At 35.3% G+C, this 16,168-nt stretch overlaps 1 protein-coding gene across 7 annotated transcripts in view; it reads left to right on the forward strand.

Annotated features, from left to right (window-relative positions):
• The window catches only part of LOC127877394 (transient receptor potential cation channel subfamily M member 3-like), a 279,970-nt gene that overhangs the window by 222,723 nt on the left and 41,079 nt on the right, over window positions 1-16,168 (forward strand). For all 7 annotated transcript variants that reach the window (XM_052423217.1, XM_052423218.1, XM_052423216.1 and 4 more), the window contains 4 exons: window positions 188-416; window positions 1,922-2,083; window positions 11,326-11,523; window positions 12,217-12,345. In XM_052423217.1, coding sequence (XP_052279177.1) covers window positions 188-416; window positions 1,922-2,083; window positions 11,326-11,523; window positions 12,217-12,345 — 718 coding nt within the window. The remainder of the gene's footprint in view (window positions 1-187; window positions 417-1,921; window positions 2,084-11,325; window positions 11,524-12,216; window positions 12,346-16,168) is intronic.

Consider the following 16,168-nt stretch of genomic DNA (forward strand, 5'->3'; position numbering starts at 1 on the left):
TACGTACCGCGATACAGTGTTGCTGTACCACGATATACCGCGGTACGCTCACGGCGTATCGTGACAGCCCTAGTTACAAGCCTGTGCAGACTGCAAAAGCAAATCTGGGCCAAGACCTAATGTACATGCATTAAACCCAGTTTTTCCAGAGCTTGGTTGATTTTTACCATATTCTCTGCCCCCACAGTGAGTTTCAAACCCTGGCCCTGGAGTTGCTGGAGCACTGCTACAAGATAGATGACGACTACACCCAGCAGCTGCTCACCTACGAGCTCAAGAACTTTAGCGACCAGACCTGTCTCAGCCTCGCGGTCGACGCCAACCACCGCGAGTTTGTGGCTCATACCTGCAGTCAGGTCCTGCTCAATGACATGTGGATGGGCGGGTTGCGTATGCGCAAGAACACCAGCTTGAAGGTGGGTGCCCACTGCCTTGACTCGATTTCTATAACTTTAAGGGCTAGTTGGCTGCTACGTTGCTGAATAGGAATTGTGGGGGTTTCCACTTTCCAGATTAGGTCTACAAATATAAATAAAGCGTTGGATTTGAAGACATAAAAAAGTATACTTTTCTGATTGTTTACCAACTGATGTTGTTTTTTTATAAAGCAGATGTGACGTAATGTTAAAAAAACTTAATGTAACGTAATGTATACAATTTTAACTTAAAAGTATAAATAAACAGTGTTACTGAAAATTTTGTCTCAGTCACATATTTTCATTATATTTACACAATTATTTTCATCTTCTAGATTGTTGGCCTTTCATAATCCAAAGAAATCAATCACTACGATGATTCTAAGAGTTCACGTAACTAGTTTTTTAAAATACAAATATACCTGTTTCTACCGTAAACATTTTTTATACAATATATGTACATGAATAAGAACATTTAAACTTAAACACTAATGAGATTCAGAATAATGTATTCCATTCCCCCATCTAAATCTCTTTTGTCAAAACCTTGCAGCCCAGGTAATAGCTCAGAAGACATTGTTTGATCAGTACACAGTACAATAATCACTTATCTTAAGGACAATATATGTAATTATAAAGATACAGCATGTTCGTTTTTCTATTAAATTTGTGCAATTGTCATTTCCAAATCATTCGTCATAAATATTTGTTAAAATAACAAGGAAATTAATCCGAAATTAAACGATATGATTGTTCTCTCCTCTTCAAAGTTTTTACACAAAAATCAATACACACGCTTTTGATGCATATGACATGATGTGCGGCATGTGGGCTTTTATGGAGACAAAGGATCAACACAAAATACATAAGCACTGTTAATTTGAAGCTAGTATTTTGTTTTGCGTTGGTTAATATTAAAATTGATAATTGTGTTTCAGAGTTGAAATTTAACAATGCTCATTTGAGAAGGATAAAAATCATTTACATTTGTGTGTAATGAATTCAATATGATTTGCAAAAACGCTTTACGTTTTGAAATAAATGTTTTGATAATATTATGCATGAAATGCACAATTATCTTAAGGTAGAAGAATAAATCCTTTAATACAATGTAAGTCTGAAATCGGTGACTAAATTTCATGTTGTGGAAAGCATAACAGTGTAGTATTAATCAAATTTTCGTACAAGAACACAGGCTTATAAAATAAAGTTATTCCGATGTATTTCACATTGCCATAAGCAGCATAAAAATACGTCTTTCATGCACTTACTGTTGTGTTAACATCAATTAACGTTTAATTGGGATCCCCACAAAGTCATGTGATCCTGCACCCTGTTGAAGGGGGATCCTTTGAAAGGCAGGTTAGGCCTTCGTAACAGCTAGACAAAGCTTTGTTACTATATTTAGGCCTAGCTAGAGTAGTAAAGGTATGCTAGTGCTACTATTTATGTGCTATTTATCTTTTGAGTTGTTGAGGAGTTTGACCTGTTTGATTCTCCCCAAGGTACTGCTGGGTATCCTGCTGCCCCCGTACATCCTGGCCCTGGAGTTCAAGAGCAAGGAGGAGCTCCAGCTCATGCCACAGACCATGGAGGAGCACCTTGATGAGCTCAGTGAGTGCAGCGACAACGACAACATCTCCCTCTCCTCCTTTGAGGACGATCAGGTATGCAGGGGTATGATCAGGTATGCAGGGGTATGATCAGGTATGCAGGGGTTGATTGATGCATATTGTTTTAGTGCTGATCACCACTTCTTAAAGTCAGGTTTTTATTCTTGGCTCCATTAATGCTTAACTGTCACATTTACAAATGACAAGATCTCACTGTAAATCAGGGAACTTCAAGTATAAACAGGGACCTATACAAACAAAGGGATGAGACACTCACTGAACCGAAGAACAAGCTAACGCGTTGTTACGCAAAAGGGAAACGAGACTTGCGACCCAACGAGACTTCGCGCTTCGAGGCAAATTTTCACAGCCGCCATTTTGACAAAGCGAGACCGTGACAAAGCAATAGAGAAAGAATAAGAGCACAAATTAACCAAGTGTTGCCAATACAGAAGTATTCATTGCAAAGGTTTGTTGAGTTTGATACATCTTATTGTTTCATTTGTTTTCGACACTGCTTTGTATTTACTTATAAAACAACGGTGGGTATTTTCACCAAATCATGCGTATCATTGTTTACACTTCCATAATCCGAGAAACGTATGTCGTGCCTTTTTTTTCAAAAGGCTTGGTCAAATAAAGCTTTATACTATTCATGTTGGTATTCTTACAAACGTTACATTTCAATGCATTGTGTGATGTTAATTTTATTTGTATTATTAGCAAATTCATGATTTTGAATGAGCACAAAGGCAATACAATTTTAGTCATTTTTTTATATTTTACTACTTTCAGTTTCATCAACATATGCCGTGGCTCTTTTTGAAAGGCTCAGTCAATACTAGCCCTATATATATCATGTTGGTATCTTTACAAACGTTACATTTCAATGCATTGTGTGGTGCAAATTTAATTTGCATTATTTGCAAAGGTATCATTTTGTATTAGCTCAAAGATTATACAATTTTAGTCATATTTTTATTTTGTAATCACTATCAGTTTGATCAACATATGTCGTGGCTCTTTTCGAAAGGCTCAGTCAATACAAGCTCTATATTAATCTTATGGGTATCTTTACAAACATTAAATTTCAACGCATTGTGTGATGCTAATTTTATTTGTATTATTTGCAAATTCATGATTTTGAATGAGCACAAAAGCAATACAATTTTTGTAATTTTTTTTTTTTTTTGCCACTATCAGTTTCATCAACATATGTTGTGGCTCTTTTTGAAAGGCTCAGTCAATACTAGCCCTATATATATCATGTTGGTATCTTTACAAACGTTGCATTTCAATGCATTGTGTGGTGCAAATTTAATTTGCATTATTTGCAAAGGCATAATTTTGTATTAGTTCAAAGATTATACAATTTTAGTCATTTTTTTATTTTGTAATCACTATCAGTTTGATCAACATATGTCGTGGCTCTTTTCGAAAGGCTCAGTCAATACTAGCCCTATATTAATCTTATGGGTATCTTTACAAACATTACATTTCAACGCTTTGTGTGATGCTACTTTTATTTGTTTTATTTGCAAATTCATGATTTTGAATGAGCACAAAAGCAATACAATTTTAGTCATTTTTTTTTTTTTTTTACAATTTCAGTTTGATATCATATGTTGTGGCTCTTTTCTAAAGGCTCGGTCAATACTAGCCCTATAGTTATCATGTTTGTATCTTTACAAACGTTACATTTCAATGCATTGTGTGGTGCAAATTTAATTTGCATTATTTGCAAAATCATAATTTTGTATTAGCTCAAAGATTATACAAATTTAGTCATTTTTAGCTCATCTATTATTTGAAAAAAAATTATGAGCTATTGTCATCACCTTGGCGTCGGCGTTGGCGTCGGCGTTGGCGTTGGTGTCCGGTTAAGTTTTGCGTTTAGGTCCACTTTTCTCAGAAAGTATCAATGCTATTGCATTCAAACTTGGTACACTTACTTACTATCATGAGGGGACTGGGCAGGCAAAGTTAGATAACTCTGGCGTGCATTTTGACAGAATTATGTGCCCTTTTTATACTTAGAAAATTGAAAATTTTGGTTAAGTTTTGCGTTTAGGTCCACTTTTCTCAGTAAGTATCAATGCTATTGCACTCAAACTTGGTACACTTTCTTACTATCATGAGGGGACTGGGCAGGCAAAGTTAGATAACTTTGGCGTGCATTTTGACAGAGTTATGTGCCCTTTTTATACTTAGAAAATTGAAAATTTTGGTTAAGTTTTGTGTTTAGGTCCATTTTATTCCTTAAGCATCAAAGCTATTGCTTTCATACTTGCAACACTTACTAACTATCATAAGGGGACTGTGCAGGCAAAGTAATGTAACTCTGACTGGCATTTTGACAGAATTATGTGCCCTTTTTATACTTAGAAAATTGAAAATTTGAATAAGTTTTGTGTTTAGGTCCACTTTATTCCTACAGTATCAAAGCTATTGCTTTCATACTTGCAACACTTATGAACTATCATAAGGGGACCGTGCAGGCAAAGTTATGTAACTCTGACTGGCATTTGGACTGAATTATGGGCCCTTTATACTTAGAAAATTGAAAATTTGGTTAAGATTTGTTTTGGTCCACTTTACCCCTAAAGTATCATAGATATTGCTTTCATTCTTGGAACACTCACAAACTATCATAAGGGTACAGTAAAAGGACAAGTTGCATAACTCTGGTTGTCATTGTTACGGAATTATGGCCCTTTTTTTACTTAGTAACTTTTAATATATGGTTAAATTTTGTGTTTCGATCCACTTTACTTCTTAAGTATCAAGGCTATTGCTTTCAAACTTCAAATACTTTCATGCTATCATGAGGTTACTGTACCTGGCAAGTTGAATTTTACCTTGACCTTTGAATGACCTTGACTCTCAAGGTCAAATTATTAAATTTTGCTAAAATTGCCATAACTTCTTTATTTATGATTAGATTTGATTGATACTTTGACGAAACTACTCTTACCTGACATACCACAATAGACTCCACCCAAACCATCCCCCGTGCCCTCCCCCCCCCCCCTTCCCCTCCCCCCTCTCCCCCCCCCCTAATTTTTTTTTTTTTTTTTAAGATCATCTCACAAATGACCACCACACCCTCACACTATACCCCCACCCCACCCCCCACCCCATTTTTATTTTTTTTTATTTTTTTTATTTTAAGATCATCTCACAAATTACCACCACACACCCTCACACTATACCCCACCCCCCCCCCCCCCCCCCCCCCCGGGCCATAACTATGTCGTTCATTGTCAGATTTTAAAATCATTTGGCACATTTGTTCACCATCATTGGACGGTGTGTCACGCGAAAAAATTACGTCGATATCTCCAAGGTAAAGGTCACACTTTGAGTTCAAAGGTCAAAAATGGCCATAAATGAGCTTGTCCTGGCCATAACTATGTCATTCATTGTGAGATTTTAAAATCATTTGGCACATATGTTCACCATCATGGGACGGTGTGTCGCACGAAAGAATCACGTCAATATCTCCAATGTCAAGGTCGCCACGACTAAAAATATCTTTTTTAAAAACAAATTTACAAAGGGGGTTAATTTTGTTTGTTCATTTCAAAAGTTCAGTTTGAGTTTTCTCCCTTTATCAGATTTTGTTTTCACAATGAAAACCTGGTTTTGTGACAATTTTGTCCCTTGTTTGGAAGATAATGTAATAAATGTCCACAACCCCACACTATACACCCCTCTTCACTCCACCCCTCCCTCCTTTGTGATTGAAAATGAGAGTCCCTTCACCTTTAAAAAGAAAATAGATGAGCGGTCTGCACCCGCAAGGCTGTGCTCTTGTTTTATTTTGTAATCACTATCAATTAAATCAAATATGTCGCAGCATTTTAGGAAAGGCTCGGTCAATACTAGCCCTATAATAATCATGATGGTATCTTTACAAACGTTGCATTTCAATGTATTGTGTGGTGCAAATTTCATTTGCATTATTTGAAAAATTATTATTTTGTATAAGCTCAAAAACAATACAATTTTAGTCATTTATTTTTATTTTATAACCACTATTAATTTAATCAACATATGTCGCAGCATTTTTGGAAAGGCTCAGTCAATACTAGCCCTTTATTAATCTTGTTGGTTTAAATTCATATTGTTTTATATTTTCAGTGTGCTGAAAAGAAGCAAAAGAGGGTTTCTTGCTCTTTAGACGGAAAGTTTGACCCTGCAAAGGAAAATATCATGACGCCAGCGAAACTTGGGCGTACAAACCCAGGTCATTTCCACATTAAAAGCTTTTAATGGTTGAAAAACATTGTGGACTTTAAATAGTGCTGACATACATGTGTGTTCACAGCTATGCCAAGAATACGGATACTGTCTGATTCAACACGGAAATTGGATTCCTTTCTTTTCCTGAGACGTACCTTGACCATCCCAGCACTAAGATGATGTTACTATATTCATGTCTACTATATAAAGCAGTGGCGACAACAAACTTCACAAACCTTCAGACTTGCCGAAGACAAAAGAAAATTCAGTATGAATTAGTTTTAAATATTCAATTGATTAAATTAAACTGTTGCATTTTTATGTCCCCCACTATAGTAGTGGGGGACATATTGTTTTTGCCCTGTCTGTCTGTTTGTCTGTCTGTTGGTCTGTTTGCGCCAACTTTAACATTTTGCAATAACTTTTGCTATATTTAGCATGCATGTGTATCTCATGAAGCTGCACATTTTGAGTGGTGAAAGGTCAGGGTCATCCTTCAAGGTCAGAGGTCAAATATATGTGGCCAAAATCGCTCATTTTATGAATACTTTTGCAATATTGAAGATAGCAACTTGATATTTGGCATGCATGTGTATCTCATGGAGCTGCACATTTTGAGTGGTGAAAGGTCAAGGTCAAGGTCATCCTTCAAGGTCAGAGGTCAAGTATATGTGGCCCAAATCGCTTATTATATAAATACTTTTGCAATATTAAAGATAGCAACTTGATATTTGGCATGCATGTGCATCTCATGGAGCTGCACATTTTGAGTGGTGAAAGGTAAAGGTCAAGGTCATCCTTCAAGGTCAGAGGTCAAATATATGTGGCCCAAATCGCTTATTTTATGAATACTTTTGCAATATTGACAATAGCAACTTGATATTTGGCATGCATGTGTATCTCATGGAGCTGCACATTTTTAGTGGTGAAAGGTCAAGGTCAAGGTCATCCTTCACAAGGTCAAGGTCATCCTACAAGGTCAAACATCATATAGGGGGACATTGTGTTTCACAAACACATCTTGTTTCATAAATGAACACATTCCAGCAGTGAATATCTCTGCTTAACTCAAAAGTGACTGTTAGATCTTTGATCATGTTAATCAAAAATGTGTTCCCAAAACTCATTATAAATATAAAATTTTCAAACTTGTTTAAACAAGATAATTTGGTATTTAATTTTAGTAAGCTTTTTGTATTGCTGTAGGCTTCGAATAAATCTTCTGCATAACCATGTCAGGAGGAATCTCAATCTTTTGTTGTTGAAATAATAAATAGAAAATTGTTAGTATTATTATCAAATTTTTGTTGTTCTATTTCACATTGCAAATGGTTACTTGTGCAAAATCTTTTACAAACATGTGATTTTTTTTACATGCTATTGAGTTTTTAAAATATTTTCTTTAACTGAATGCTCATTACACTTAGTTACATGAATGTATTGTTACACATACTCTTAAACTTAAATAATACCAAGATTACCTATCATGCATGAACTAATGTGTATGTTTCAGTGATTAACTGATTTATACTGAGAAATAAAACATAAACGACTTTTATGAATTGCCTTGCCTTCAAATTCTGCTGATTTTTGTTCAATACTTGAACACGAAATCACGAAAAGACTTTCAGTACTACTATTGATATCATGTTCAAAAGGAGTCCAACAGAATAATATAATGGCATGCGAACCTTCATTGTCTCGGATGATAAAGAACAATTATACATTTTAAATTGTAAGCAATTGGCAGGCGTTAATAATTTTGATATTTTTCACACAGCAGAGTAACATTTTTAATTAATTAAAAGACCGGTCTTTGCTACATGCACATATGTGCGATATACAATGGCAATTGAAACCCTGTGAAACAAATGGTATTGTTACTCGTCAACGCATCCGGTAATTGGGTTCCGTGTATCATACTGCGTGTAAATATAACTAATTATTTTATTTACAAGACAAACAAGGCAAAATTGAACGAATATGCGAAACTTTGCTGCGTCGGAGGTTAAAAGAACAGTTATACATTTTGAGTTGTTTGCACTTAGCATGTCTTGATTATGTTGCTATTTAAAACAAAACATGGTAACATTTTAATTCTATTAAAAGACCGGTCTTTTGTACGTGCGATAACGGCAATTTAACCCTGGCAAAACAACCGGCAATTAATATTCATCAAAGGGTCCGATAATTGGGTCCCCGTTCGACATACTGCGTAATAATTAGACTAAATAATGATTGATTTTGAGATCAACAACGCAACAATTGAACGAATAGGTACTTGTTTATTTAACATAATATAATTTGAATCCGAAAAAATGTAACCCGCTCAATAAGCGAAATCCCTCGCAATCGATATCGTGTAGCCGCATTATCGCTACACAGGGACCAATCAATCGAGATTATCAAATCTCGCGCACCGGTTTATTATCGCTACACAGGGACCAATCGATCGAGATTATCAAATCTCGGTTTATTTTGCGTGCTGTAACGGGATATCGCGAGGTTGCTTATCCCTTTGTTTGTTTAGGTCCCTGGTATAAATTGATCACTGTGAATTGTTGAATTGCAAGTCTTTAACCTCAGCATCCAAATGTCACTGTCCTCTTACTAGGATTATCAAGTTGAAAGTGTCCCATGTAATGACAGTGGATTATAAAAGGCTAAATTGAAATATTTCATTCCTTAGTGTTTTTCCCAGGAGGGCAAAGGGGCATGGCGCATTACTTTGAAAAAGGGCATTTTAACGCGCAGTTTAGGTAAAAAAAAGGGCAAAAACGTTCCGTGAATAAGTGGTTTTGAGAGAAACATATAAACATAAAAATATTAACAAGCACATTTAATTGTAATTGGTGTATTTAACTTAATTAATATTAATATATTTACCTTGCTATGTCTTCCATTTTGCGATAAGTTGCATGCTGTTGCAGCAAACTGTACAGCATGACAAACATAATAAAGCAATATATGCATATGAATCTGATTATACACAGATCCACTTACATGTAAATGAAACCATGTTTGTCTTATCCCATTTTCTAACGATAATCTTTTCAGAAGCTTTAACTTTGCCAGTTAAATGAGTACACCCGTTTCCCTGACATACATCAACTGAGTAATTACTAATAAATATGTTGTTGTTATCTAAAATGTTTTATGCATCATTCGTTATCACATGCATTACATTAATCCGTTCTAAATGTGTGATCTCAATTGTAAATTCGATTGCTTTTTGCCATTTTTGCTGAGAGTCACAATTTATTTGCTGTATTGTCCGCCATCTTGATTCTTGTTAAAATGATATAAGCGACAGGTGCGCATAGCAACGTAAAATCATATAATATGTCCGCCTAATATGCGATTCACATTTTTAGAGAGGCTGTTTTCGGAGAAAACCTGAGCTATTGTCATAGCCAGCTCGTCGTCCGACGTCCGTCGTAGGCGTCGTGCTAAAACCTTAGCATTGGCCATAACTTTTTAAATATTGAAGATAGCACCTTGATATTTGGCATGCATGTTTTTCTCATGGAGCTGCACATTTTGAGTGGTAAACTTTCAAGGTGAACATCATCCTTCAAGGTCTAGGGTCAAAAAAACAAAGTCAAGGGAAGTAATAAGCTTTAAATGGACATAGTTATCTGACCTGCCCACATATATATTTTTGTTAAATAATTCAAAGCGGCGCAGTAGGCGGCATTGTGTTTCTGACATACACATTGTGGTTAAAGGTCAAGGTCATCCTTTACAGTCTATGGTAAAAAATACAGATTTAAGGGAAGTAATAAGCTTTAAAAAGGGAGAAATTTATTCAATATTGAACATAACCACTTTATATATTTGGCATGCATGTGTATCTCACGGAGCTGCACATTTTGAGTGGTGAAACTACAGTCACAGTATAGTGGCTTTTAATTATTTGCTACTAAAAGTAGAGATTTGTTACAGACAATTATTATCAAGGGAAGTAATTTATATAATTATAAATCTCATATTATATATTTCCTTACCAAGAATTGAAATTCTTTTCACAGTTATGAAAAAGAAAAAAAAACTCTGGTTATGATCTCTTTTAAACCACAGGCCTTGGTTGTCAGTGATGTCTGACATGGTCATAATTGACTGTGAGACCCTCCCCTACCTTTTTGCGGTGCTCTTGTGTTTAATTACATTATGTTCCAGTAATTATTTCAATAATGATTTATCTAAATAAATGTTTGATATTACTGTATTATGCATGAAATGCACATTTTCCAGGAGGAAAATCAAGGTTTTCAATAGAAGTCTACGAAGTAACTGTCCACGATTTTATCATAGACGAGTACACATTACGGACCAATTAGTGTGCTTGGTATAAGCCACTGAAATTATCTATAAATATTGACACGGGGTTATTCACACATGACTAAATCACAACCGAGTGGATCTTTGCGGTCTTGGGGCCATACACTGGTACTAGTCGGTCAAGTAGTTTGGACAAAGAGCAATTAAGATGTAATCAATAAGGGCGCGGAAAACAGCGGGTGCTCATGTCATGAAAGGCAGGCAGCGGCCCTGTAAAGGGCAGTGTGGCGCTAAATAACTTTGAAAGGGGCAGCGTGGCGCTACAAAAAAGGGCATGGCGCCGCACCACGCTAAAACAGCCTGGGAAAAACACTATTCCTTTTTTTGCCCACCTCTTTCTGCAGCTAGAGCTTCACTCTTTGACCTTGATGAACTATAGCTTATTTTTGTGTGATTATTCATTTATATTTACTTAAATTATTAATTTGAGGTGCTCTATGAAAAAATCCAGCGTTATACATATGGATGAAGTGTCATCTCACTTAGTCTATGCAGTCTGCACAAGCTAACATGGGATTTCAGCCCTTACTGGATATTCTTAAGAAGAGTATTCTGTAAGCAAACATTTCCATAAAAGCTGAAAATGATTCCCAGATAAGCCTGTGTGGATTGGCCAGGCTTATCAGGGGCAACACATATTGCACATGCATTAAGCCCTGGTTTTCACAGAGACAGCTCATATCTTTAGTCAATTGCTCTATCCTCCACAGAACGGCTATATGGATGAGATAGAGTCCAGTTTCACACCCAACCCCATAGGCACCCCAGGGAAGGAAAATGGTGTGGTGTACGGGGACCACAGTGTTTACTCCAATCAGGTCTACAAGAAGAAGAAGAGCCCTCTTAGACTGGGCAAAAAGATCTACGAGTTCTATAACGCCCCCATCACCAAGTTCTGGGCCAACACGGTTTGTTAATCCCTTACCACTCATATACCCTTTTTGAAGCTGTTTTAGTCCCTTAGAAAATTAAATTAAAAGTGAAGCCCTTTCCTCTTAGATGCTATTTTTATTTGATCTATATCCAGCCCAATGATACTGATAATACAAGTTATTTTGCAGGCTGTTCTGGTTTTATGCTGGTTGCATATAGCCATTTGTGGTCCTTTGAATAACATGGCCACCAGGGTGCAGGGCAGTTTAGCTAGTTTCAATTGGATTAATGTAGTCATCAGAATACTGATTCTGACCATAAAATGTAGAGCAAGATTGTCCCACTCCCTTCCTCCTGAAAAAAATATTGGCGATTTTGGTTCTTTTTGAAGAAAGAGATGATTATGGTTGATATCTGGGCTGAGTTTAAAAATGGTTTTACTCCATTTAAACACATGGCCATGGGGTGGTTGGGGCAGTTTTCTTTTCATGTCTTGAGTGAAACCTTGTAAACTAAGTTGCTCTTTTTGCCCAATCTTCATGATTTTCTTCTAAGTCATCTCAAAAGAGATTAAAAAATCATTCTTCGTAAAAAAGCATGGTCAGAAACCCCATTTAGTACACAAAAGCTGCTGAAATCAGTTCAGTTCCTTTGGGTCTTAGTTGAGCCATCCAGGACCATTGGCACTCTTGAATATTCTTGTAACAGTGTTTTTTGTGTTGTTTCAGATATTTTACCTGGTCTTCCTGTTCATGTACACATACATAGTATTGGGGCAGACGCTGCCTACACCGCGATGGCAGGAGTACTATGTCATGGGATACATCGCATCTCTGGCCCTCGAGCTGATCAGAAAGGTACAGTACGAATTTAGCATGGGGTGTATAATAAGATTGTTTCATGTGGACAGAATAATTGTTATTTGCACTCACAAATGTCTTAGAAATCTAGAATGTTATGCTTGTGTAGTGTTCTGAAATCAGAATCAAACAAGAGCCTTCTGTACAAAACCAACATGGTCTCGAAACACCATACTTTAAACCGTTGAGACATATTATTCCAAGTAAAAAATATATTTGCAGAATCTTGATGAGTGCTTAAGCTAGTAAAGTATTTGTATTGATATGAAAAGGTCTGTCTACCAGCATTAAATGGAAACAGACAATTATAATAACAAAAAGTATTCTTCATTGTATTTGAATGATAAAAACAGCGTGTATTGGTGGTAGAAAATCATTAGGTATATAAGAAGACATAATACAAGGTTGTTACTAAAGAGGTTGTTACTCCTTGCTTTGAGCATAATTGTGTCTTCATTAAAAAAATCTTACAGTTAATGAATTGTTCAACAGTTCATTTTAGAAAGCTTGATCAGTGAAGAAAGGGAGACAACTTTCACTGTAACTTTTAGAGGTAGCTTGAGAGGTTAGTTTTCTCACAAAAAGTGATTCAAAAATCATGCCAAAGACTTCAGATTGGAAATTTGCAGTTTCTTATCATACAATATCTGAGTTCAGTTTCTGTATAATTATTAAAAACAAATTGCCATGCTCAATATTGTTACTGTTTCATTTACCAGTGTTAGGTTTTATTGTGTATTCAAGCAGTTGTTCACTATTGATCTTGTAATGTAAAACAAGTAGTTTTTGCTGATAATGCCTTTTGTCGTTTGTCAATTTTATTTTAACTCACCGCAGTTTCAAATAATTTCATGAGATATAATAATAACAATAAACATCATTTACTGAATTCATGTGTAAAAGATAATTTCCAGCATATTGATTGCAGAAAAGAAACCTGTCTTTGTGCCAGCACCACTAATTGTCTTGTTACTTATTGTTGTAATAAGATATTGATTTCATTTGTCAAGGAATATAATATTGTCAGAAAATTATACATAAATATTAACAAGAAGTTTTTCATAGACAAAAAATCCTTTCAATATGCTCTGAATCGTTGCTGTTACCTCACTTTCTTTGTCTTAAATTATTAATATCACAGGGTCAAGGCCGTTAATCACGAGCCTCACCTCGTTTTGGCAATGCATTAATAAATGAGCCAATGCTACTTAAGAGGTGGCGTCAAGGACCGGATGATCAGAAATTCCTAGGATAATTCTACAGGGTGTGTAGATTTTTTAAATGATGTGAAATATTTGTTGAAAAACATATAAAACGTACTCACCCTGTAGAATTATCAGTGATTATCCCCCGCCATAGGCGGATGGATATTGTTTTGGCGTTGTCCGTCCGTCCGGAACCATATCTTGGAAGTGCTTTGGCAGATTTCATTGGAACTTGGTATGAGTATATATATGTATAACAGTATGATGCACGCCAAATGGCATTGTACACCATCAGTTAATAACAGAGTTGTGTCCCTTTGTATCTTGAAAAAATGCTTTTTTTTGTGTCAAATATAATACTTTTGTGTCAAGAATCATATTTGCTGGAGAAATCAATTCAACGAATTTGTTTGTTTTTCTTATCATCCAGTCCTCAGCGCTACCTCCGAAGTAGCATTGGCTCATTTATTAACCCTATACCACTTAAGATAAGTATTTTTATGCATTTGAAGTCCCTTAAAAAGTTTAATTTAGTTAAATACCTTTCTTACTAATTTTTAGTTTCAAAGGCATCATTTTCAACCCAAAGATACTGATGAGCAGCAAACAGCATACATCCTGAACAGACTGTTAGTTACTTACAGGCTGTTCTGGTTTTATGCTGTTTGCACATAGCCATTTTTACTTTGCTTCTGAGTAGGAAAGGGTTAAAATTTAATATAGTTTTTGCTTTATCAGACACAAATGGGACATTCCGCCGTGTTGGTTTCAGCTTGAGAAAAGATATATGTTACGAATATGTCGTGTATTTTTACATTGATTTAGATTTTTGAGTCTTGTTTGTGCCCTGCAGTTTTTATATTAATGCTGCCACAAGCTCAGAATGGAATAAAAGCTCCAAAAAACTCTGTAAAATGTTTGTATTTTCAAAGGCTATTCTTGTCAATATTTAAAAAAATACAACTTTTTTATCATTATTATAGTAAAAAGATATTGCCAATCCAATTCACCTAAAGCTACGTATAAAATGATGAAAGAATATTTGGGATGTAAAATAATTGTTATGAAAAATAATTATCAATAAATTTTGTGATTAGATACTCTCTTCTGATAATAAAAAGCTTTAATCAAAATGTGTTTTTTTTGTTTCCGCTTACAGAGCTTAAAACCTAGACAGTTTGCAAATTAATGAAGCAGAATGGCATCATCTTGCTGCACTTAATTTCAGCAAACACTGCGTGATTTCAATATTAAATGCTGAATGTTTATCCATGTTTGCCCATTTTTATGAGTTGGAGACTGAAATTATTAGCTATAGAATTGCAGTAGTCTGTCAGTCCGTCCATCTATCACAAAAATACTGTTGGCGGGGAATATCAATTCAACTTTTTTGCTTGTATCCCCCCGCCAATGGAGGAAGTATATAGAATTAGTATTGTCCGTCCGTTTGTCTGTCATAAAATTTATATTCATCAATTGAACGAATTTGCTTGTTAGATTTTAAGTTGAGTAAGACACTCTTATATAAGCTTCACTTTTATATGCGAGATACATAAGTTTGATGTTAGAAAGTAGTAGAATAAATAGATTATACTTCTTCTACTTCTTCTCTTATGGACACAGCATTTTGACCTATATTATTTGAATATCAGTGTTGAGTAATGACTTTTAAGTAATTTACAACATTTAAAGATGGAATTATGATTTATTTTTGGTAACATGTTGTTCATGAAATGTATTTTGCTTTGCAAACATTAAATATTATCACTGCCTAAAGTTATTTGTACCCTACCGGTGAAACCAGAGGGGACGTATGGTTTGCACTCCGTCTGTCAGTCTGTCTCTCAGTCTGTCAGTCAGTCAGTCCGTCACACTTTTCTGGATCCTGCGATAACTTATAAAGATTTTTTTTTCATGAAACTTGAAACATGGATAGACGGCAATATGGAGATTATGCACGTCATTTCATTTTGTTCCTACGTCAAAAATTCTGGTTGCTATGGCAACAAATATATTTATATATAAAAAATTACTGACAAGGGTGGAGTTTCACCGGTAGGGGACCATATTGCTTGGCAATCTCTTGTTCATTTATAATGTTCATGCTTTGTTCTGAATGTCATATAGAGTTTCATATTTTTTATCATGATATAGTTCTTCAAAACAATTATTGTATATTGTCATAAATGTCAACAAAACTCTGCTACAGAGTGATATGTATTTTACATAGGAAGTGACTATCACTCTTGGAAAAACAAGGCTTGATGGATGTGTGTTATGTGTTGTTCCAGATAAGCCTGTGCAGTCATCGTGGGCTAATCGGGGACAACACTTTACGCCTTAACTGAATTTTCTCAAACAAGAGACTTTGTTTCAATAAAAATATCATAAAATTGAAAAGTGTTGTATTGCACAGGTTTATATGGTTCAACTCATGTTTTGCATGAGCTGGATATTCTGACTGTTTAAGAATTACTGACAAAGAAAATTCCTGCAGGCAGTTGTTCAAAATTTTCCCCGTTGGTTAATGATAACCATAATGAATATTCTAATTTTGAACATAGATGTGACAATCATCAATAAATTATTCACAGATTCTGCAGAATAAAGGCTTT

This window comes from Dreissena polymorpha, chromosome 4, assembly GCF_020536995.1.
Source record: "Dreissena polymorpha isolate Duluth1 chromosome 4, UMN_Dpol_1.0, whole genome shotgun sequence".
In the NCBI taxonomy this organism is placed as follows: Eukaryota; Metazoa; Mollusca; class Bivalvia; order Myida; family Dreissenidae; genus Dreissena; species Dreissena polymorpha.